Raw genomic sequence first — 25,095 nt, 5'->3', positions numbered from 1 at the left:
ATGCCCCACCTCATGGTGTGTAACCGACCGCTCAGCTGGACTTTGACTCTGGTGCTGGGGTATCTCTTTTATCTCCTCCTGGGGGCCTTGGTGTTTCAGCTGCTGGAAAAACAGGCAGAAGCCAAGTCTCGGGACCAGTTCCAACTGGAGAAACTCAAATTCCTGCAAAACTACACTTGCTTGGATCGACAAGCCCTGGAGCAGTTTGTACAGGTAAGCAGAGCAATCTGTTTGGGGGCACTCATGGACTCGGTGCTTTGGTCCATCTGCACTATGTGATTGTGGGATGATGTGTGGGGAATTATGGCTTGGGACAGAGGGTTGGACTCGCCCTTCTCTCATTCAATTGCACACATTTGAGAAGTAATGAGATTTTTAACAAAAACCAAGAGAGAATGCCCAGGAAGTTTTAAAAAATGCAACATGCTAATGACACATCAGTGCTGTAGAAATCCTTCGTACACAGTGGCCATTGTGATTCATTGTTGACAGACAGTAACGCCTGGTTTTATTTAGTTATCTCTCAAATCTACTCCAGTTCAATAACTGCTGGTGCGCCTAACATCTTTCTTATAAGTGCCACCCCTACTGCTCCAATTCCATCTAATCCTATGAAAACATACATGGCTCAAAACAATTAAAAGAACCAAAAGTAACTTCTCATTTTATTTCTGTCACCATTGTACCACCAATATTTTGAATTCTAACCTTTTAGCGGCTCTTTGAAGAGGGCTCATAGGAATAAGACATGGCCAGCTGTGGTGAATGACTGCCTGAGTTACTTTAAAAAAAAGGATGTTTGTTGGAGCAAAGCAGATGTATACAAGCCCAGTTTCATATGTCACCTTAGGCAACATCTGAGCCCATGTTGTTGCTATGAATGACACTTCCTACAGTACACACAATAACATTTAAATATTTACTTCTCGTTTAGTATAATCAACGCCATACATGCTTGCCTTTGCTACGACAGTAAGGTAAATAGAGGGGGAAAATGACAGAACATGGTCGGTTTATTATGGCAACAGCTTATCGCATGAACAACCTACTTTATTGAGTAGTAAAAGCACAAATGGCTTCTCATATTTTGTGTATCTTCCCTCTGGGCTACAACTTCTGCTGGATAAATACTGAAGTATCTCAGTATTCAAGATTTGCACCAGCATCACCTCCAGCAGTGCATTCATTTCTACTGTGTGGGCTGAAGTTGTTTGTTTCATTTAAAAGCCTATACCCTACCCCTTTACCCATTAAAGTCACTAAATGTGGCTTCATACGAAGTATTAATGTTACAAGTGCTTAAACATTATAAGATTGATGAAGACATTTTGATGGAATAGTAATTAAGACAGATTATATTTCATTTGATCTTCTTGTGACTCAATTACAAACAAGCATAGGCCATTTCCCCCTCTGAAATTCATGTCTGCACCATATACAGTGCAGTCCTAAGGAGAGTTATACTCTTTTAAACCCATTGACTTCTATGAACTGGGAAGGGTGTAACCCTGTTTAGGATTGCACTAATGAGAAACATTTAAATGCTATAATATTTTTTTCTTAGTGCCTGTATATTTCTCCACAGTACAGCAGTGTCCACATAGACTCTCTTGCAAGGCTTTCTTTCTGCAGACCAATTGAAAGGCAATTTCGGCCCTCTTTGCAATACATTGCTGCTTTGTGAATTATTCATTTTGTGCTTTGCAGACAGGCCACTCTCCCAATCCTGCACTGGAACACACAACTAAGCCATTGTCCATTTTTTTTTTTGGCTTTTTAAAAAAAGGGATGGTGACAGCAATGTAGCTGTCTCCAGGGGTCATTTCATAGAAAAAGAGGTGCAGGAGCTCATTAGCATAACTCATTAGCATAACCCATTTGCATATGCCACACCCCCTGACATCACTGGAAGTGTGTCAGAAGGCAACACCCACCACTCAGGCTCCACTGAATTGTTTTGGATTGCTAGCTATTGGGGAGGGGGGACGTGCAGATCTGTCCTCGCAGAGGAGGGAGAGCTTGTACCTGAATAAAACTTGGTCTTAAAGGTGCCACTGGACTGTTTTGGATTGCTAGCTATGGGGTGTGTGTGTGTGTGTGCAGATCTGCCCTTACAGAGGAGGGAGAGCTTGTACCTGAAGGTGGGCGGAGGGGGGGGCTCTGCAACTTACCTGGCTGCTTCTTGCTCCTCGTGGCCCGACTGAGGGCTGCTGGGAGCAGGGGGCGGGGCTTGTTGCATGTACCCACCCCCTGGGTTCCTTACTGCCGGAGCTCTGCTCCTGTGCGCTCCTGCAGGAAATGACCCCTGGTTGTCTCCTTTGTGAAAATTTCATGCAATGGTTAAAGTCTATTTGGGGCACAAATGTGTGTGTGTGTGGGTTTGGGTGTGTGTGTGACAAAATCCTCAGAACCTGAGACTGTATCTCACACTATAAGTAAGATCAGCATCAAAGCACCATTCCACTTTACGAGCTTTAATGATTGCTGGCAATTTTTTCCAGTGTTACTGGTAGCACAGTTTATGCACTAATGACACGAGGACTCCACAGATTAAGAAATCTTGCCTTCCAGTTTATAGTCACAGATGTACAGGGCTTGCTGGTTCTCTTTCCTTCTCCGAAAGTTGCTTTAGAGCTGAATTAATACAACTTCCCTTATGATGGGGAATGTTATTATTGTTAGTATTAGACCCTTATTATTGGACTTTAAGCTGAGCGGCTACATCCTTAAAGCAGTTTCTGAGAAGCCCAAGGACTTTTTTGCATCTGTGTTCACTGTGCCCATGCCACAGCATCTATTTTCAGGAAGGGAGTCTGAAGAACTGAGCCAAATTGAGGTGACCAGAGATGACATTCTAGACCTACTGGGGAAATCAAAAACTGAGAAGTCTCCAGGTCCTGATAGCATACACCCGACAGTTTTTAAGGAACTTCAGATGTGAGATAATTGATCAATAGATCAAATGTAGATCAACTTGTATGTGCAGGTAAAGGTAAAGGTTTCCCTTTCTTGAAAGCCAGTTGAATCTGACTCTAGGGTTGCGGTGCTCATCTCCGTTTCCAAGCCGAAGAGCCAGCGCTGTCCAAAGATGTTTCCGTGATCATGTGGCCAGCATGACTAGATGCCAAGGTGCACGGAACGCAGTTACCTTCCCACCAAAGCGGTACTTATTTATCTACCTACAATTTCTTGCTTTCAAACTGCTAGGTTGGCAGGAGCTGGGACCAGAGACGGGAGCTCACTCCGTCATGCGGCACTAAATTTAGCCGGGACTAGGGGTGAGGAGTGTAGTGGCCAGGTTTGCAGATGACACAAAATGATTCAGGATGGTGAAAACCAAGGCTGACTGTGAAGAACTCCCAGAGGACCTCCACAAACTGGGTGAATGGGAGACAATGTGGCAAATGAAGTTCAGTGTTGGTAAGTGTAAGGTGATGCATATTGGGAGAATAAATCCCAACTTCAAGCATAGGCTAATGGGGTCTGAACTTGCTGAGACTGAGAGGGGAAAAGATCTTGGGATCGTAGTGAATAGCTCAATGAAAGTGTCATCCCGGTGTGCTGCAGCAGTGAAAAAAGGCAAACTATACGTTAGGGATTATTAGGAAAGGGATTGAGAATAAACAGCCAATATTGTAATGTCCCTACAAAGAACTGTGGTGTGGCCTCATCTGGAATACTGTGTACAGTTATGGTCACTGTATCTCAAAAAGGACACTGCAAAACTGGAAAAAGTGCAGAGGAGAGCAACCAAGATGATTCGGGGGCTGGAGCACCTTCCCTATGAGTCTTCTGGGACTTTTCAATTTAGAAAAGAGACAACTGGGGGGGAGGCATGATAAAGGTTTATAAAATTATGCATGGGGTGGAGAGAGTTGACAAAGAGAACTATGTCTCCATCTCCCAAAACACAAGAACTCGAGGGCATCCAATGAAGCTGATGGGCAGTAGGTTCAGGGTGGACAAATGGAAATACTACTTTACACAGAGAGTGATTAAAATTTGGAATTCTCTGCCAGAAGATGTAGTGATGGCCACAGAAATAAACAGCTTTAAAGGGGGATTCAATAGATTCATGGAGGTCTATGAGTGGCTACTAGCCATGGTGACTGAGGGGAACCTCAACATTCAGAGGCACTAAGCCTCTGAATCCCAGAGCCAGGAGACAATATCAGGGTTAGGGTTAGAAGCCTTGGCTTCTATGCCCTGTTGTTGGCCATCCATAGTAACTGGTTTGTTATTGTGTGATATAAACCCAAAGATTGCTGCAAGTGTGTTATTGTGTGAGACAGGATGCTGGACTAGATGGACCATTGGTCTGATCTAGCAGGAGTCTTCTTATGTTCTTATGATATCATATTATGCGTTTTGCCTTTCCCATTAACATCAGTGGACATTTCCTTGATTCAAGATTCAGAAAAGTGTAAAAATGCAAGATGAAGTAGTGTTTTTTTTTTTATCTGCCAACTGGCTTTATCTGCCAACTGGCTTTTTCAGCAGTGCTGAAAACTACAGAATATTTCTGGAATGCAGGTAGAAAATAATTGCTCACCGAACAGTAAACTACTTTAAAATGCTATGATGCAATGAGTGATAGGACTAGAAACTGATTCCTAAATTTCTCATTAAAATCCCCATTTTATTATGAATTGTGAAAATATAGTGGCTTCTAAGAAAAAAAGGCCATTAAAATTTTTCAGTGGGTAGCCGTGTTGGTCTACAGTAGAACAGCTAGATTCAACCCCGGGAGCACCTTTGAGATCAAAAAGCGGGGGCGGGGGCGGGGGGGTGAGTTTCCAAGAGTCAAGGGGCATCTGACCAAGGGAGCCTTGACTCTCAAAGGCTCATACCCCCCAAAATCTTGTTGGTCTCTAAGGAGTTACAGGGCTTGAATCCAGCTCAAAACATGAAACTTTTAAAAGGGTTTTTCCATTATTTAATAAGACTTACATATGAATAAATGATTTTGAGTTTGAGAAACTAATCAAATGGCCAAATGTGTGGTATTTCCCCAGGCTTTATGAAGGGATCCTGTTTTCCACTGGCAGAAGACATTTCTGCAACAGAAAAGGGTGTGTGTGTGATGTACCAGTTCTCCCCTCCTGCTGCAGAGTGTTTCTGGGGGTCCACTGATCTCCAGGGACAAAATCTAAAAGGGAGATAACTGGGGTTGTCAGGCTCCAGGCAGGGCCTGGAGATCTCCTGGAGTAACAACTGATTTTCAGACTACAGAGATCAGTTCTCCTGGAGAAATCAGCTGCTTTGGAGCATGAACTCTATAGCATTATACCCCACTGCTTCCTAAGCTCTTCCCCCAAATCTCAAGAAATTTTCCAACCCATAGTTGGCACCCTAGACAACACCCGAAAGTGAAGGGGGGGGGATTCACTTCCACAAGCACTACTCCACTTGTGTTAGCTGGTATCCAAACCTATATTTTAACTTAACTATTTTAACTATATTTCAGAGCAGCCACAGACTTTCTGCCAAACCAACCTTACAGTGTTGTTGTGCAGATCGCAAAACCGAAGAGAATGAAGTAAGCTGCTTTGCTCCCCCGATAATGAGAAAGACAGATTTTTGCCTAGAAAGAGGCTGCTGAGAGGGGAGGAGATAAAGTTGCCAGCTTCAGGTATGGTAATTCCTGGAGATTTGAGGAGTGGAGCCCGGAGAGGGGGACCTCAGACAGGTACAGTGCCATAGACTCCACCCTCCAAACCAGCCATTTGCTTCTGGGGAACTATTGCTGCCAATCTTGGCCCAGCAGCCATCAAACCATTCTCTTCAACCCCCTGCTGTGCAGCTGACTTTCCCCTAGGTTTGCCAATCTCCAGGTGGGACCTGGAGATCTCCCGCTGTTACAATTGATCTCCAGATGACAGAGATCAGTTCCCCTGGAGAAAATGGCTGCTTTGGAGGGTAGACCCTATGACATTATACCTGCTGAGTCCTTCCGCCCCCCCCCGCCCAATGCTGCCCTCTACCTATGACATTATACCGCTGAGTCCTTCCGCCCCCCCCGCCCAATGCTGCCCTCTACAGAATCCACCCCCCAAATCTCCAGGTATTTCCCTCCTTAGAGCTGGCAACCCTACTTTCCCCTCAGTGCCTGTTGGTAGGCAGCTAAGCTTGGTCCTGTCACCTACTTTGGCCTTTGGGAGAAAACACATTGGGGCCAGTCCTGATAGGGTTGCTAACTCCAGATGGGAAATTCCTGGAGGTTTGAGGGATGGAGCCTGAAGAGGGTGAGGTTTGAGGAGGGGTGGGACCTCAGACAGGTACAATGCCATATACTCCACCCACCAAGCCAATCAGTCCCACATAGGGAACCATTGTTGCCAATCTCCAGTTGAGGGCTGGAGAGTACTCAGAATTACAACTGCTCTGCAGAAGGGAGGGCAGAAGTCAGCTGAAGTCAAAGGGGCAGATAATGGTAGGTTGATGGTTAGCTGGGAAGGAGATGGGGTTGCCAACTCCACCCTCCAAACCAGCCATTTTGTCCTGGGTAACAATTGCTGCCAATCTCCAGGTGAGGGCTACAGATCACTCACAATTACAACTGCTCTTCAGGTAGCAGAGATCAGTTCCTCTGGAGAAAACAGTGGACTCTGTCATTATACCCTGCTGAGGTCACCACAGCAAATTGACACTGTTTGCCCAAAGCCAGAGCACTCCCCCAGAGCCTCTTTCTAGATCCCATTGTATTGTTTTCACAACGGGCTTTACTGCTAGTCTGGCTATACTGGGAAAAGACCACTAGAGGGCACCAACATCTCTTCTATAATAGTTCTTGAATACCACTCACTGGCGGAAACAATCCACAACTATACTACAGGCTGTCAGGTGATGGGAATCCATATCATTCTCTGGCTTCATGCTGTTGTTCTGCATCCTGCCACTTGATTCAGCAAAGTCTGGAACCTTCCTCCGACTTAAGAGGCTCTCCTGGAAGGTTCCTTGGTTCAAGTGGTGTAGCATCTAATTTGCATACAGAAGGTTCCAGGTTCAGTCTCCAGTGAAAATGATCAGATGACGTGAAAGACCCTGTCAGAATGGACAACACTGATGAGACCATACCCTTACAGGTATACTGATTTTGTTTCCAAAATCTGAATCTATAAACAACGGCATGGTAAGAAGCATGCTTCTGATAATTCAGTTCCCCAAATATCAGAATCTTGGATGAAGCAGAAGCATTCAGTATTGATGGCTCACAGGCAGCCAGAAGGATGGTCCATTTTTGTGCATGTCCATCTATCTCATTTTCTTCAAGCTACAATGAAAACCTCTCTGTGTGAGTCCACGGAAGTACACTGAAAGGCGTCAAAAACATCGAGGTGCTAAAATGTGTCTATTAGCTTCAAAATTAGTCTCAGTCCTGTATAAGGCTGTGGTCACACGGGAAGGTAATTCCACTTTATTCCCGCTTTAATTTAATCGGGAACATTTTTCTTCGGGTTGGGCTGATTAGATGCAGCCGGCCCCTCTCTTCCACCACCCGCTCACCTGCCAGCTCCTAAGGAAAATCGCCGTGCATTACCTGTGGTTTTTTTTTAAAAAAGCTTCCGGTTTGAGCGCGTGAGCAAACATGCGCTTAATAAATCCATTATTAAACATTATTTTATGTTCATTTCTCTGTTTAAAGATAATATGACAGCTCCAGCAAGCCGCTTCCCCGACCAGCCCCGGAGGGGCGGGAAAAGGAAGACCAGCTGAGAGGGCTGCTAAACTCAGCTTGGCTCGTCGGGGCTGCGGTGGAGCCTCCACCGCACCGAGTCCCTCCAGGCGGTCCTGCCAGCCACAAGGCAGGCTCATGCGGCTGCTGCTCCTGCCACCGCTGTGGGCGGTAGTGCCACTGCCACCACCGCCGGCATTGCCCCACGAAATAAGGCTCAGCCCCCGCCGTCTCCGCCATCCTCCTTCCTGGGGAAGGGGCTTCTGTTTCTTACAACAAACTCATATTATCTTTAAACAGAGAAATGAACATAAAAACATTTGGGAGGTGAATGGGTGTGCCCCCATAAGCCCATGACATAACTTAGAGCGAAGTGCATCACAAGCAAGGAGCAGGTGTGCTGCAGAAAGATACCTGCACTACAAAAATCTCTTGGCTCAAGCCAGCAAGTCTAGTCAAGCAGGCATCTTTCATAAACAGAGACCCTCTCTACTGAACGGCACCAGACAGCTGGTGTGTCTTATCTTTAGCTCTGGTATAGGGTTGTAATGACTTTGACTGGTAGTAGGGTCTCTCAGATCTAAAATGCAGAAGGGTTTTTTAAAATTAGCAATACTAGAAATTGAACCTTATATGCACTGTACCACATTACAACCCTATACCAGCATGAAGTGGAACATATGTGAACATATAGTCACAATGAAAGTCACCCAGTTTCTGATCTGACAATGCACTTTTTCTCCTCCAACTGTAAACAGTGTCTTGGCCTCCTCTTTCATGTCAGGTCATTATGGAAGCATGGGAGAAAGGTGTCAACCCAGAAGGAAATTCAACCAATCCCAGCAACTGGGACTTCAGCAACAGCTTCTTCTTTGCTGGGACTGTCGTCACCACCATAGGTAAGGTAACCTCTATTTTGGCATGTGTGGAAGTCTTTTCGGGCTCCCACAAAATGTCCTGTAGGGAGCTGGATTATTTTCAAGTGATGGTACAAAGTAGTCCTGCCTGCCAAAGCTTTGTCAGAAGGGTCTTAGTCATTGCAATGTATGTTTAAAAGACCATAGTTTCAACCAACAACCATAATCCAATATATACCTTTCCTATGTCTAATTATTTGGCCATAAAAAAATGGAACAGATGACAATTTTGCTTGTGTTTTTGCTATATAAACCTTCAGCTTAATAAACTGGCCAAAGTTGGTTACTTTTACCCTCCTTGATTTCAATGAAAAAATTGCCAGTGCAGTTCAGATCAATGGTAATATTAAGTAACAAAGTTTGGCTTGAGTATGACTTTTTAAAAAAGAAACTAGGAAGGTGTTGGGGTTCCTTAGAGTAGTGAAGCAGATTCTGAGCCCCATCAAGAGACTGTGACTATCTGTGTTGTTTTGTGCTTTTTTGCAGGATACGGGAACTTGGCCCCCAGCACCATGCCTGGACAGGTGTTTTGTGTATTCTATGCATTATTTGGGGTACCCCTTAACCTGGCATTTCTCAATCAGCTGGGGAAAGGACTTAGTACTCACTTGATCAACCTGGAGAAATGGGTCCACAAGCCAGGCCGAGCCCGGGTACAGTGTTTCATTTGTCATGGTTATGTTTTCATTGCTTTTTTCAAATGTGGTTTTCAAAAATCATCTTAGAGCAGGCAGGTGTTTCTTAGACTGACCACATCTCATCTGGCTGTTGCATTCTCTCTTGAGGCCAAGAGTATTGGAGGCATTGACTATTTGGGGGGAAGGGAGAGAGTTGAACTGAAGAGTTCTGTAATCTCCTATGCAGAGTTGAACTTAAAAGTTCTGTAATCGGAAAGAAGCACTAGGAAGAAGCTGCACTGATTGTTACAGGGAGACGTTATGGTGTGGCTTCATGGAGGAGCGGGAGCCATCTTAGAAACAGAGAAGACTTTCTGAAGACCTAGAAGAACCTGGCTTAGGTCCCAAGGGAGAAGGAGTACAGCAGTTCTATTTCTCAGAGCCTTCTCATTTTCTTTCTTATTCTATCTTGTTTATTTTTATACTCTACTTACCCCAAGAAGCACACATGTTTTTCCCTTCCCCATTTTATTCTCACAACACCCTTGTGAGGAAGGTTAAGTTGAATCATAGTGACTGGCTCAAAGTCATCCAGTGAGTCTTATGGCACTGTGGGGATTCAAACCTGGGTCACCTGTGTCCTATTCCACACTGGGTGTCCACTGCCTTTGCTCTGGGTTGGTGGAAAGCTCCTTGCTCTCAACACATGACAGGCACTCACGTAAACTCAACACAGTATCTCTCAGTCTTTACCCCAAAGTAACATTACATTGTCACTCTGAGGCAAGTGCTCCTATATTATCTGTCTCTTTCTATTTAAAATGTTTCTAGCCTGCCTTTCAACCAAAGAAAGGGAGAGTTGGGTGGGAAAACCACAGAGCAGAAATGTGGTCCAGGCCCCCGGGAGGCCAAATGTAAGTTTGGTGGACAGAGCAGCATGAAAACTGGCTGCCTCAGGTCCCCCTGCCGGGCTCCACTCCCCAAAGACAGTTCAGGTTGTCCCTGATTGGCCATCTGGGAGAGGGATGTGCAGGGGGGGGGCAGGCAAGCCATGTGGCCACATGCATGCCAAACAAGATGACATACAGCCTGGCAAGCCACCCTTCCCACCCCTGTGTAAATGCCCCCCCAGGTAAGTTGGGGACCTGTTCCTCCTCACATTGGACTCTGAAGGTACTCAGAAGTGAAGAGACGTCTTGTCGCTTCCCAAATGCTTGTGAGGTCAGGAACCAGCAGCAAACCTGGAACTCAGCCAAAAGGTGAGGATTTGTCCTTATTTTGTACAGTCTCCAAAAATGCTCAGAAGTAGCAAGACTACTTGGTTTCGTTGTTGTTGTTGTTCAGTCGCACAGTCGAGTCCGACTCTTCGCAATCCCATGGACCAGCTCCCGCCAGGCCTTCCTGTCTTCCGCTGTCCTCTGAAGTTGGCTCAATTTCATGTTCGTTGCATCGATGACACTGTCTAACCATCTCATCCTTTGCCGTCCCCGTCTCCTTTGACCTTCAATCTTTCCCAGCATCAGGGTCTTCTCCAGTGAGTGCTCCTTTCTCATTTGGTGGCCAAAGTATTTGAGCTTCAGTTTCATTATCTGGCCTTCCAGGGAACAGTCAGGGTTGATTTCTTTTAGGATTGACTGATTTGATCTTCTTGCAGTCCAAGGGACTCTCAAGAGTCTTCTCTAGCACCATAGTTCAAAAGAATCTATTCTTCGGCGCTCGGCCTTCCTTATAGTCCAACTCTCACAGCCATACATGACTACTGGGAATACCATTGCTTTGACCATGTGGACTTTTGTTGGCAGGGTGTTGTCTCTACTTTTTATCATGCTGTTTAGGTTCGCCATCGCTTTCCTCCCAAGGAGCAGGTGTCTTTTAATTTCATTTTTTTTTAATAAGTAAATTAATCATTCCATAAAACAAACCCTTGCAAATCACAATAAATTAAAAATAAGAATTTCCTTCCTTAGAAATCGACTATGAACATAGCTCAGATCCACAAATTCATTACAGGGAACAAGCTGCCAATAAAAAACAAGCATAAAACATCTCAGTCAAATTGAACATATTCAGTACACACTTCCAACACTGGTGTGAAGGGCACGAGTAGCCATCCAGAGGCCTGGTGGAAACAGTTGCTCTGACTATAAGAGCCAGAACATACCACGAATTAGGGAAAGCTCACAGGGTGGGTGGGGACTTCAACAGGGATGGACAGACCAGATTCCATCCAGGTCGGTGCCGAGCAAGTCCCGGAAGCGTACAAAGGAAGGGGGGTCAGGCCACACCTCCGATCTGTGGAGCCAGAGAGTGCAAAATGATGAGACCGCATCTTGCCAGAAGGCAAGCTTGCGTGGTCCACCCGAGGGGACCTCCAGCTCTCAAGGAACCAGCAAGATTCGAAAGACTCGGAGAAATCAGAAGAGAAGAGAGCCCACAAAAATAATATACAGAGAAACAATGTTAAAGGCCATTGAACACAGAGCATGAGGTAGGAAGGACGGGGAAAGCTGTCTCTGTTCCAGGGCTCGAGGCCGTCTAGGGAGAGGCCTGAGCTGACTCAGTGCTGATGCCGACCCAAGAAACGGCTGGGTCAGGCGAGGCCGGAGAAGTGCTACTGAAGGAGGCCCTGGAGGTCGGTCAGCCCCAGATGTCGCACCAGCTCCAGCGGCGTCCGCCCCTCGGCATCTCGGTGGCGCAGGTTGGACCGAGGCGCCAGGAAGCCTACGATGTCGGCGTGTCCTTCCTGGATGGCCACGTGCAGGGGCAAGGAGCCGGAGGCGTCCGGGACGTTCACATCTGCCCCGTGTTCCACCAGGATGCTCAGGGTGTCCAGGAATCCGGTGCGGGCAGCGTTGTGGGCAGGGGCCGTGCCCGACTCATCCTGGACGTTGGGGCTAACCCCCTGCTTCAGGAGCTCCTGGGCTATGAAGACGTTGTCGAACATCATGACCTGCAGCGCCGTCTTCCCGAAGCGGTTGTGCGCGTCCGGGTGCACCATCTCGTGCTGCAGGAGGCGCCGGACCTCAGGCAGGTCCCCCCGGGTGGCCGCCCCGCTCAGCCGGTCCCCGGCGTGGATCTCCGCCTGCCCCGGCGGCTGCATCCCCGGGCCGGCGCCTTACTGAGCGGCGGGGGGCGCTGGCGAAGGGAGGAGCGCTCTGCACATGCTCAGAGGCCCGCCGCGGGATTCCGGGACCCATGGCTGCAGTCACAGTCTGTGGTGATCTGGGATCCCAGGAACGTGAAGTCTGTCACTACTTCCACGACTTCCCCTTCTATTTGCCAAGGAGTGATGGGGCCGGATGCCATGATCTTAGTTTTTTTGATGTTGAGCTTCAAGCCCACTTTTGCGCTTTCCTCTTTTACTCTGAGCAAGAGGCTCTTTAGGTCCTCTTCACTTTCAGCCATTAGAGTGGTATCATCTGCATATCTGAGGTTGTTGATCTTTTCCCCAGCAATCTTAATTCCCGCTTGTGATTCATCCAGGCCAGCATTTCGCATGATGTACTCTGCATATATATTAAATAAGCAAGGTGACAATATACATCCTTGTCGTATTCCTTTTCCTATGCTGAACCAATCAGTTGTTCCATATCCAGTTCTAACTGTCACTTCTTGGCCCTTATACAGGTTTCTCAAGAGACATGTGAGGTGGTCTGGCTATTTTTCAAGTTGAAACCATGTAGCTGTGAAGTTTGGTATCATTGAACTGGACCCATAATTCAATTGGCAGCCAATGTAGCTCTCTTAAAATTGGAATAATACATTCCCATGTAATGTGTTCCTGTCAGCAGTTTTGCTATTGTATTGCATATCAATTGTAACTTCCAAACCACCTTCAAAAGCAGCCCAGAATGCAATGCAGTAATTTAACCCAGGTTCCTGCCTCCATACAACATATTTTGGTCTCTTGGTCTCTGGAAGTTAATGTGCACAATGTGCAACAAGTTCTGAAATTCTGGAAACAGGAAGCAAGACTGAACTTCATATGACTTAATAAAAATATGCAGCTGATTCATGCCATTTACCTAAATAATTTGCTGTTTCAGGTTTGTTGATGCAACTTAGAGGGAAGGGCAACTTTGTATTTTCCAGAAACAAGATTTCCTTCCTCTTGTATTTTGATTTAGTAGAAGGGTTTCCAACTGGCCTAGAAAAAAAATATACTGTCTTTTTAATAGATACTTAATGGGATGTTATTTACTAGGTGATTTATTTTACTTCCATGCCATGAAAAGCTTCAACTGCCTATTTCCACATGTTACATAGCTATTAAAGGAACAGGGACAGAAACATCTCTGTCTAGGCCTGTTGGCTACCCTATTTAGTACAAACAAAGATTCTACTTGTCAGGATCCATGGCAATTACAGATCCTGAACACACTCTTGGAACTTTCTAAATCACAGGCCTTTTCATACTGCCATAAAACTGACATTCTAGTGTTTTCACTTTACCCCAAAACATTAACACCCCACATCTCCAAAAACAAAACGGAATTAGGGACTAAAAATAGTGGAGAGGGGAATCAAATAGTTTTTCAGATAGCTCCTAAATGCTTTTTTTAAAAAATAAATTTTATTTTAGACAGACAAACAAACATACATGAGAATAATAATAGCTTCATCATATCTTTTAAATCACCCTTGTACATGTGTTTGTAAATCACTTTTCACCCCAATAGGTACTTTTATTTTTGCACCTCTATGTTTAGCAATCTAGCTTTTTAATAATTCTATTCTATAGGTCTAACTACACATATATCTTAAAATAACATAATCTACAAATCTACAAATTTCATTTCTAATAATAACAAGTTCTCTCCTGTTTAAGCTTCTACAATAAAGTTCTCTATGCTAACTTTATTCTAATCATTATAATACTTTTATGAATACATTCTCTGCAATTCCATGTTATGTTTCTTTCCTAAACATCCTTCTCTTACCAATTTTGTTCAAATAAACATTTGTATTCTAGTTTCCTCCTTTTTAATTTTTAAAAATATATACAATTTAATATATCTTCTGTTTATAAAAATCTTTTAACAAATCTTACAATCTCCCCAAATTTCTACTATAGGCTATACTTTGTAAATGCCTAAAACCCAAAAGTAAATTTAAATTATAATTACAAATACAATTCCCCCTAGCTCGTCTTAGTCAATTATACTAAAGCACAGATTCTCTGGGTCTGTCTTATTTTAAAAATTCTCTTCTCTTCTTTTTATAATTCTTTTTAATAAAAATCATCCATCTGTGCCTTTGTTCTTTATAGGTAGAGGGGGTCTCTTTTGGCTTATCGCCCTCTATTGTCAAATTTTAAGGTGGTTAAGGTTTCCAGTGTTTCTGTTTCCTCTTCTCTTTGAATTGTAGCTTGGAGGATTCCAAGATTTGCCAGTCTTTTGGTAGATCTGTTTTTCTTCACTTCTGTTTCGTCTCTTCTTTGAAGTGTGGCTTGGAGGATTCCAACAGTCTTTTAGTCAGTCTGTTTTTCGTTTTATAGATTTGGTCATCTTGATTGTAGATTTGTTCTGCGTCTAGCATTTTGGAGTGTTGAAGATCCTTTTCTTTATAGGTTACATCCAGTTGTTTGTAATGCTCTTGTTGCTTGCATAATTTGTAAATGGGGCTGTTCTTCTTCTTGTTTTCTTTGCTGCTGAAGTTCCATTATCTGGTTTACAGTTTGACTCAATGTTACAGCTAGTTCATCCATTGCAGTTTTTAGTGTGTTCTTAAAAGCGAGGGTAAGATCGATCACCATCCTGTCCGTAAGCTCCTCCCAGGACATTTGCAGCTGTTTGTTTTCTAAGGAGCTACTCAAGGGCACATCATCTGGTTTTTTACTTTTTAATTCCTGCCCCTCCATTTTTAAAGCTGTGTCAAGGAACTTGGCAAGATCCACAGTCTCTAGTATTTATATTGGCAATAGGGATTCTTCAATACAAATCCGCTGCTTAGATCCCACTGGAAATACTAGATACAACAAGCTCATCTGTTCCCAACACTAAGGCATGACATCATCAAAAGTCACCACATAGTAAGAGAATCAAACTCCAGTTAACTCTTTTTCATTCCTTCTTTTTTAAAGAAAAGTTCTAAAGTTCTTTTATAAAAGCTCAAACAAAAGTCTCTTTTTTGCCCCAAGGTGTGTCTCACTGAGGTTTCTTTATGTAAATCAGCCGCTCCGTGAGGGAAGGGAGGGGAGTCTCACCCTCCTTCCCAAGTCCTTTTATCATTTAAACAGGCTTAAAGGGCAAGTTACGCTTCTTCTATGTTGCGTTTCCAGTTACTTACAATGTAGTATCTTCATCGATGTCTTGTGATGTCATCGATGTCTCATGATTCCAGGGCATACACAACTGGTACAGTTATGGCTGCCATAACTATGCTGCTTCATTCTTTGCTTCTGGATGATCCAGGTCTACAACCCATTTTTGCCACAAACGGGGCCCCCAGATCAAGTCCCTTGCACCCACCCTTCCTCCAGAAGGTCCAGTGGAGCTTGGGATCCCCCCAAAACTCCTCTAAAAAGAACAAAGAGCCGGTGACACCCGGGAGAGATTCCGAGTGTCAACTGTGTCATTGAGCCGTAGCCCCACCCCCCATCGCTCCTAAATGGTTCATGTGATGGTGCTAATCAATGCTCCCTCTAAGCTGTGGAGTCTTGTGAGCAAAAATTCTACTTTGTGAGCTACTGGCATTAAAGTTGTGAGCGAGCGATTTGGCTGCTGCATAAATTAGTTTGCTCTGGAGCCATCCTTCCTGAGCTAAGGCAAAAATGTGTGAGCCGGAGGCTAAAAAACTGTGAGCTAGCTCACACTAACTCAGCTTAGAGCAGGGGTGGCCAAACTCGCTTAACATAAGAGCCACATCGAAGAAACGTCAGATGTTTGAGAGCCGCGAGACAGGAACAAATATTACGTTTTATACTGGGAAATATGCAGATTTGCTTTTTGTTAACATTAACTGAGACTGCCAAAAATAACAACAAAAGTGGTAAAAGCAGATATTGATAATGATGTTTATTTGTCCAATGATATTTGTTTGCCAATGATATTTCGCTTCCCCAGCCGCCCTGCAAGGAGCTACACAGTATGTGTGAAAGAGCCGCAGGCGGCTCCCGAGCCACAGTTTGGCCACCCCTGGCTTAGAGAGAACACTGGTGCTAAGCACATCTTACTAGACAGGGCATTCCAGAGAAATTATACCATTTCCAGAGAGAAGTACAACCTTCACTTTTGAATGAGGGGTGACTAAAGAAGATCTCTGATGAGGATTCTCAACACTGAATGTATCAGTATTCCCATTCACCTCCTTTCTGATTAATCTTTGCACCTCCTAATTCCATATAATTGCTTCCAAGTCAGGCTTGAGCAACATGCCTTGTCCCTATTTAGTAGCAGCCATCTTTATTGTGGGAGGGGTTCCTTACCTGGTAAATCACTGCCCCTATTTTGTCCTGATTTTTGCCTGGGAAAAGTTTAAGTTTGTTACTATAAGTTGCTAGAATTGTCATTCTGCAGTATTCAAGTCCTTTCCCATGATCTGTAGAAGATAAATCTCTGAGAGTTCAATCCTTAACAGAGTTAAACCCTTATAAGCCTACTGATTTCTATGTACTTAGAAGGGTGCTTAGGTGTAAATTCAGAAGCAGATTTATCTTGTCTGTAATGCACAGAGATTTAAACACACAAGATTTGATTTTATTAGATTTCTATCCCGCCCTCCCGGCTGAAGCCAGCTCAGGGCGGCTTACGTAAAACACCTAATTTTTTTTACAATACGCATAAAATAGATTAGGAACAACATACAACAATTAAACAGTGCTAAAACCATAAATATAATAAAATGCTAGTATCAATTTCATAATTTCACAGTGGTAGTTGTTACACAGTTTGCAGTCAGCCCTCTAGTCTTCTTAGGTCATCTTAGGTGGCTGGCTCAGGCTATATTTAAAGATCCCGCGGGGAACAGGGCTCTCCTATCTAAGCTGTCAGTTGTTAACGGTGGTGGTGACTCCAAAAGCCTGGTGGAAGAGCTCTGTTTTACAGGCCCTGCAGAATTGCAAAAGGTCCCACAGGGCCCTGATCTCTTCTGGGAGCTCATTCCACCAGAGTGGAGCCGCCACCGAGAAAGCCCTGGCCCTACTTGTTACTAGCCTGGCCTCATTAAGACTCAGAAGGGCCAGCTGGTTCTGAACCCCTGATCGCAGTGATCTCTGGGGTATATGTGGGGAAAGGCAGTCCCTCAGGTATGTAGGTCCCTGGCCATAAAGGGCTTTAAAGGTAAGAACCAGCACCTTGAATCAAATCCAGTATGCTATAGGCAGCCAGTGCAATGCCTTCAGTACAGGCTGGATGTGCGCCCAAATAGGGAGTTCCATCAAAAGCCTGGCCGCGGCAGTTTGCACCAGCTGCAGCTTCTGGATTTGAGACAAGGGCAGCCCCATATAGAGGGCATTACAGTAATCCAATCTTTTTTTTTTTGGCCCCCCGAAGGGGATTTTTTAATTACATTTTTCTAAAGACTACAAATCTACAATGAAAATAAGGAAAGGGAACTACTATTAGGGATAAAGAAAAAAATACCCACTACTATCTAAAATCCCAAGAGAGGAGATCCTCAAAATCGCTTAAGTACAAAGTCAGTTCTAAACTCGCTAACAATTTTTTGAACTTAGTCAGGTCTGCTAATACAACGTTTGAATCTTAAATTAACTGTTAAAAAGAAAACCCCCAAAGCATCTCGTTACTATCAACCCTTTTCAAAGGCACAATACAGAGTCCTTCAGCCTTCATTTATAATAAGAATAATAATCTTTCAATTTATTAATCGCTCAATCCTGCAGAGCTTGCTGGCTCTGAGCGATTTACAGTTACTCATTCACGCGGGACTAACAATGATTTATGGGGGTAAGGGAGGACAACATATATCTTTTTAAATCACACACGTTTGCAACCAGCGGGAATTTGTTCAGCTGCAGGGTCAGACGTGTTCCGGCGGCATATTCACTTCGGCTTGGCTAGATGACGTCAGCTTCTCCAGGTCTTTGAGGATTCTTCTTATCCTGTCTTCTTCGCAGTTTATAAGGACTTTTAGGAGCCGCTTCCCCCTTCTTTGACAGAGAGTCCTCTCCAGAAGACCCTGAGTCCAGCTCGCCACTGGACTTACTGTCCTCTTTATCACCTTTCTCTTGCTCGCCCATCTGGATTTTCAAAAAGTCCCATGCTTTGGAAACAGAGTCAATATTTTCCTTGTTGTCTTGAAGTTTGAAGGTTACGCCCTCTGGGTACAACCACCGGTAACTAATTGCGTTTGTTTGAAGAAAAAGGATTAAATCTTTGTATTTTCTTCTCCGTTGTCTTATTCCAAATGAGATGTCTTTAAGGATCCTGATGGTGCTGTCCCCGAATAGGAGGACCAGGTTTGCCTTCTCCATTTGCAGCTGTAAAAGTTGTTCTTCTGTGGAGACTTGCTTCTTTTCCAATTTTTGTACCTTTTTCTTCACCTTTTGGGTAGTGGCGTCAACTTCTTTCACCTTCTCAGCTGTTTGCTCTGTGATTTTAAGAGTCTCATTCACTTGTAATTGCTGGGTGGTGATACATTTGGTCATTGTAGACAACTGTTCCTTGACGTTAGTCATCTGTTCCAGCAGGGGGCGCAGAGATTCTGCCAACATTTTAGCCAGCTCGGTGGTTCCTTCCGGTCTTGGGCTCTCCCCTTTCACTTTTAAAAGTTTCTCCTTCTTCGTCCTCTTCCCCGCCATCTTTTATCGATTGTTTACTTTCGCTGTCTCTGAATGTGCACTCAAACGCTTATACATGCCTTGGTATGTTTTTCTCAACAGATTTCAACGCTTCCGCTCCCCCCTGTTTTTCCGTTTAAAAGTTCATGCGCATGGGAGAGGCCCCTCCCCCCGCTCACTTCACTTCTCGGTCTGTGGGGTGGGGAGCTTTCTTTTTAGATTGTCAAAGACGCTTTAATCTGACTCACGTTCATATTGGTCTTCCGACCTCGCTTAGTCTCTGATTCGACCGTTCGATCCCCAGCGCTTGTCCCAGTCAGTGTCACTAGGTTCCATACGGACACTCGCAGGAGGGACCATCGGGGCAAAGAGGCGCCTCAATTCCCCAGTGTCGTGCTGGCGAAGAGGCGACCTCTCGAGAGCCCCATGGCTAGAAGCCCTTCGCCGGGCCTCTTGGGGGGCAAAGAGCCTGTGTACCCCCCTCCTTCCCGCTCGTGCGCAGCTCGCATCCCCAGGAGGTCCAGGAGATGCAACTGCTCAGCGTGCCACCATCCACCAGAAGTCTACAGTAATCCAATCTCGAGGTGACCATCGCATGGATCACTGTTGCCAAATCGTTGCATTTGAGAAAGGGAACCAACTGCCTGATGAGCCGAGGATGGTAAAAGGCTGATTTGGCAGTGGCTGCTACCTGGGCCTCCATTGTTAGGGAAGCATCTAGGAGCACTCCCAGACTCCTAACCTCTGGTGCTGGTCAGGAGTGGGATCCCTAATCTCAGATCACCCTAATTCAGGCATAGGACCTCCATCTTCGTTGGATTCAGTTTTAGCCAGCTCAGTCTAAGCCAACCAGCCATGGCCTGTAATGCCCGGATTAAGGCACCATGTGGTGCATAACCTGACATTTCACAGGTGGTGAGGGGCCTCCTGAACTACTGGGCATATCAATTTCTAGGTCAACTTTATGCCAAACCACAGCTAGCTTAGCTTTTAAAACAGCATAGGCAGCCTATTGAACAATTAAGAAATACAATATAGAGCCTTTGGCAATTAGTTGTGGGGTTTTTTGCTCCCCAATGGGGAATTTGTATTGCATTTTTATTAAACTACAAACTATAACAGAAATAACGGAGGGGACTACACTTAGGGGATAAAGAAAAGATACCCACTACTGACTAAAAACCCAAGAGAGGAGATCTTCTAATCAGCTTGAATACACATCTAGTCTTAATCATATTAATCTCATTACAAACTGAGTCACATATTCTATTAACTTTTCCCAAATCTTAATTTTAACTGATATAAGGAAATACCCCAAAGCATCTCAATTCAAAATTTTTCAAAGGCACAATTCAGAGTCCTTCAGCCTTCACTTCTTCTTGTCCAGTCTCTTCCACAACTTATGCAGATCAGATTCACCTACCTATTTTAAGAAAACCACTCCAAGGAGAATAGGTCCAAGAAGGAGTAAGAGAAGTTCTACAGCTCGAGACTTCATTTTACCAGTCTCTAGGTTTAATACGTTTTGGTGCTGATGCAGTCTAGACAAAAATCAGGAAGAACTTAGAGTCCCTTAGCTAAGATGGCACTTGGGGTATTCTAAACTCTTATCTACTGGATGAAACCATATCAAGCAGGTGCTCATTGCTACTAAACTGATATTTTCCTCCATTTGTTTCTCAGGTGGCACAGACTCTAGCAATGGGACTCTTTCTAATAGCCGGGAGTTTGCTTTTTCTGGTTTTCCCACCAATGATCTTCAGTTATGTGGAAGGCTGGAGTTATGGAGAAGGGTTCTACTTCACCTTTATCACCCTCAGCACCATCGGATTTGGAGACTATGTAGTAGGTAAACAAAAGCACTGGTATAAAGTATGCTCTTGCTCAAAGCAGACACAGAGCAACCAACTTAAGTACAATATGAATGCTGAAGTTAGCCTAATGAATATTGCTTCTGAGTAGTATTTATTGCTTTACTAACAGATCCATACCAGGCAGTACAGGATCAACAAACAGCACTTTTTCTTCTTGGATAAGAGATGGGATGCATCCAGGTCCCCCCCCCCTGCAAGCCAGTGTGATGAGGTCACTTAGTCACTCAGACCACCCTCTGGCCTCTCCCCCTTCACACAGAAACCTGTGAGGCGGGCAAGCCCTCTCTCTCAGACATTCCCTCAGGAAGCCCACAGAGGAAGTGGCAAATGGGGTAGGGAGGGAGTGGGCCAGGGAGGGGTGTGGAGCTCTGGCCATGTAGCAGGAACCAAGCAGCAGAGACAAAGTTGGGCCACAACATAGACTTTATTGCACTGGAATCCATGGCAAGTGGTGAGGACTCCATCCAGTTCCACTCTGGGGACTGAGGGTGCCCAGCATGGCATGAGCCTAAGTGGGATAGTATCCCAGGTAGAATTTGGAAAGGTTGGCTGGGCGCAAAGCTCTGCTTCTAGAGGAGGGCTTGAACAGCTGATTGAGTAGAGTGGGGGGGGGACTTGCCACACCCACAAGCCTCTCTGTTGAATCTCCACCTGCAAGACAGTAAAACAGAGCCATGGCAACTGGGTGTGAGTGTCATGACGGCCTCAGCCATAGATGTCTTGTCCTGACAGGGTCTGCAAATACAGCCCCAGAAGGGGGGGGGCTCACCACAACCCTCCCTTGATGTGCATGATGGAGCCTGCCAACTCACACTCACCTGTTGTATGGCCAAGTGCTCCCGGATGACTTGCAATCCATCCCCCCACAGGAGCTCCAGCTGAAGGCTGTGAATCAGCAAGGAAATGGTTTAAAGGGACACTTGCCAAGCTGGTTCACCACAAGCAGTGGAGCAGCTGCCAGACCGCCCCCCCAACCACAGACACACCCTGTGCCCTGCTGAGTCTCATGGAAAACTTTCCAGGGCAGTTTCCCCATGGCATGTCTAGGGCCATGACGCTGCACAGCGGCGGCTTCCGCCACCCCATGCCTGAACTCAATGTTGGGCTTGAGTGCAGGATACACTGTCATGGTGCCTCACCTCATGTGAGGGGAGAGGGGGAGCAGGTTTGCCTGTGTTTACCTGTCAGTTTGTGGGTGCCCCTGTGAGCCAAGCCTCCAAAGGTGGAGTACTTGTTAGGGTTCTGAAAGGGGAGAGGTCAGCCATGCAGTATGGACTTGACTCTCCTACTTGGGTGTCAGCACCAAGTGCTTGCCCTGAAGTGCTAAAGTGACCTCTCTGTGCATCACCCACCACCAAAGTCCACACGGCAGGGAGCTCTGAGACAGAGTCCCCTGCCTCACACCCTAACCACTGATCTGTACAAGGTCCTGGCAGAAGTTTTTGTAGGTTGGAGGGGGCCACGATTGGGTGCTGGGGAGGGGGCTTGGCATCCTGAACTCCTCCAAGGCTAATGGGTGGGGATGCAGCAGCGGGAGAAGACTTTATTTTTGCAATCCATGGGCGCCTATGGACTACACCCTTTTTTTGGCTGGCGTAACTTTCCGCTTCAGGCAGGGGACATTCCCAGGCTTAAAGAGTCAGGAAGCTGACTAACTCCAGCCATGCCCCCAACACCACCCACAACCACAGCAGTGCAGAGGCCTGTGCCTTAGTTGTGCCACTGGCTGGCCACCATACCCCACTACCGGTGCCCATGAGCAATGGGGCGCTGCAGTGGCCCTGCACTGTTGTAAGTGCTGGTTACACCGACATAACTAGACTTACCCTGACATAACTGAGACGTACGCCAAAGTAGGAGTAAGTTGGCTCCCAGAGCACTTTCGCACCCCACCCTCAGAATTGCATTGTATGAGTAGGATCCCATAGAAAAGACACACATGTGCAAGGGGGAGGCGATTTTTGCAGACTTTCTCTCTACTGCAGCAGCCCTTCAACTCCCCTCTCATATTGCTCCTGGAGATGTCCCCAGCCTCTAGTAGCAGCACTTTGAGGGGGATTTCAGGCTACACTGGGAAAGGGGAGGGGGGAGCCATACTTCTGTGCATGGAACTTAGATGGGATCTAACACCTAATATTCACTGTGCATGTTTTCGTATCTGTATGCATGTGTGGTTTCAAATGTGTGTATGTGTATATATATATCTATGTGCATTGTTTGCATTCTATTGGGGTATTATTTCAGTTCACAGAGGAATAAGATCTAATATATGAGTCTTCTGTGCATTTTATTCCTAGGCACAGATCCCAACAAGCACTACATCTCCGCGTACAGAGGCCTGGCAGCAATTTGGATTGTTTTTGGCTTAGTTTGGCTTGCTCTGATCTTCAACCTGGGCGCTGACCTGATGGAGAAATTCCTGCAACTTAATTGGCAAAAGCCTGATCCAGGCACTGAAGAGACCACGGTTGCCAAATTAGAAGAAACCTGTGATCATCCCAGGATACATATACCAAGCTGAGACTGGCTAATGGACTGACATCTTTAAAAAGAGAAAAGGAAGCACTTCCATGCCCCCTTCCTTTATCCCTACAGAGCAGCATTTGTGGGTTGGCTTTGCATCTAGCCCAGAAGGGAAAGGGTGATTTTTCAGTAGAGGAGAAATCCTTGCCATTGTAAAGAAAACGGGCAAATGAAGCCTTTGAAGTGAAATAAACTGAAAGTGAAATCCCTGTGTGTTTTCCACTGGAGTACCCCCAGAAAATATCTTCACAGCCTATTTACAACCATTAGGTCATATGATCAGGGATGGTTTGATTCTGCTCTGTAGCTATTCAACACAGGAGGAGTGAAATAGCTGTACTATCAACACTGCCACAGATCCTTAATGGGAATTACTTTTTTTCTCCACAGCCGATAAAATGAAAAACAAGGAGAGTCACTACTGTTGGCTTTCTTCTTTTCATTAAGCAAACAGTTGTCTCATTCAACTGCTTTGATCTTTATGTATAAGGACTATATGTCCATAAGGCTAAATAGCCAGATTACAAAAAATTGTCTTTTAAAATGCCAAAATCCAAGACCTCAGAGGAACATTTTTAAAATGGCTGGGGGGAAACAATACTTTATGGACATCCTTATATTTGCCTCTGTCTTACATGGATGCAACTCATGAGTCCCTATGGAGGGAAGAAGGGGGAACAATGATTGTACTATAGAAATAAATGCAATAAACAGGGTTTTTTTTAAAGTAGCCTACCATAAATTATTTAATCTAACATTCATTCTCTACTCCTTCCAGTACAACTAAAGTACAGCTAGAGTGAATTGAGTTGACACAGCTGCAGTGCTTTGTACATTGTTCAGGTAGCTTCCCACTCCTCTACAAATGTTCTAGTATTTATGCTGGTTTGTAACTTGCCAAGGACCGCCCAGTCCTTATTTTACTTTATTTATGTTCCTCCTTAAACACAGCAGATTTTTTCCACTCGCTCTTCTGTCATCAAATAGACCCAACACATTGAACAAAAGAAACAGAGAGGTTAGGACCCCAATCCTAGGCATACTTCATGGATTCTGTTGAACTCACTGGAATTTACTTCTGTGAAAACAAAACTCTTGTGCCACCACACACATTCAATGATGCATCCCCCTACAATACACTTGACCAATCTATATATCTAATTCTCAATTCGCCCCCTGGTGTGCGGATACTTAAATCACTGATTGAGCTCTCAGGGAAAGATGAACTCAACAGTGTAGAGCATAGTAATGAAAGAACAGATCAAAGTGGCAAGAAAACCGCAAAGAAAGTCCCCGAAACCCTTTTAAAATCTGAAGAGTCTCCTTTAAGGAACACCTGTTGTTTCCAGTGTCAAGAACATGGCAAACTGTGTTCTACGTTAAGGTGTGTGAAATTATGCCTTTATATAATCAAGGTGCTAGATGTGGGAAGAAGGAAGGCTGACATGTGGGGAGCTGATAAGTAAACAGAATGCAGAGAAATGTTTTGAAGTAAACAAGTTATATAAATTAAGGCTGACGTAATCTGGAGCCCAAAACCTGACCACTGGGAAATAACTAAGAACAGCTCACCACAACTTGAGGGTCTAGCAAAAAATGTGCAATAGGCCCCACATTTGGGGAGAAGTCACAAAGGGCAAAGCTCTGGCCCTGTTCTCACGAGGGGTTTTGGATCGGGAGTGGGCCAGATCGGGGGCGCAGCAAACAGGCATGATCCCACCGCAACATCTGGGAAGTGTTGCAGGCCTGT

The 25,095-nt window shown here is 45.1% G+C and overlaps 2 protein-coding genes across 2 annotated transcripts; one reads left to right on the top strand and one right to left on the bottom strand.

Annotated features, from left to right (window-relative positions):
- On the top strand, positions 1-23,343 carry LOC107122411 (potassium channel subfamily K member 16-like). Its single transcript, XM_015425504.1, has 5 exons — positions 1-213; positions 8,460-8,574; positions 9,079-9,245; positions 20,632-20,797; positions 23,120-23,343. Exons 1-5 carry the CDS (start codon positions 1-3, stop codon positions 23,341-23,343), a joined length of 885 nt encoding a protein of 294 aa, XP_015280990.1.
- CDKN2D (cyclin-dependent kinase inhibitor 2D (p19, inhibits CDK4)) lies at positions 11,435-12,344 on the bottom strand. Its single transcript, XM_015425508.1, has one exon. It carries the CDS (start codon positions 12,307-12,309, stop codon positions 11,821-11,823), a length of 489 nt encoding a protein of 162 aa, XP_015280994.1. The 5' UTR covers positions 12,310-12,344; the 3' UTR covers positions 11,435-11,820.
- Positions 23,344-25,095: the final 1,752 nt, after the last annotated feature.

The sequence above is a fragment of the Gekko japonicus genome, unplaced genomic scaffold (genome assembly GCF_001447785.1).
Source record: "Gekko japonicus isolate JY-2015 unplaced genomic scaffold, Gekko_japonicus_V1.1 scaffold506, whole genome shotgun sequence".
NCBI classification, from domain to species: Eukaryota; Metazoa; Chordata; class Lepidosauria; order Squamata; family Gekkonidae; genus Gekko; species Gekko japonicus.
Note: the sequence above shows the minus strand (reverse complement) of the source record. Positions and strands in the feature narration are given on the sequence as shown.

What these genes read in the sequence shown, in the direction of transcription:
- LOC107122411 (XM_015425504.1), top strand. Translation starts at nt 1, where the DNA reads ATGCCCCACCTCATGGTGTGTAACCGACCGCTCAGCTGGACTTTGACT. An exon ending in CCCTGGAGCAGTTTGTACAG is followed by an intron (nt 214 to 8,459) that starts GTAAGCAGAGCA and finishes CTTTCATGTCAG; the next exon opens with GTCATTATGGAAGCATGGGA. An exon ending in GACTGTCGTCACCACCATAG is followed by an intron (nt 8,575 to 9,078) that starts GTAAGGTAACCT and finishes GCTTTTTTGCAG; the next exon opens with GATACGGGAACTTGGCCCCC.
- CDKN2D (XM_015425508.1), bottom strand. Translation starts at nt 12,309, where the DNA reads ATGCAGCCGCCGGGGCAGGCGGAGATCCACGCCGGGGACCGGCTGAGC.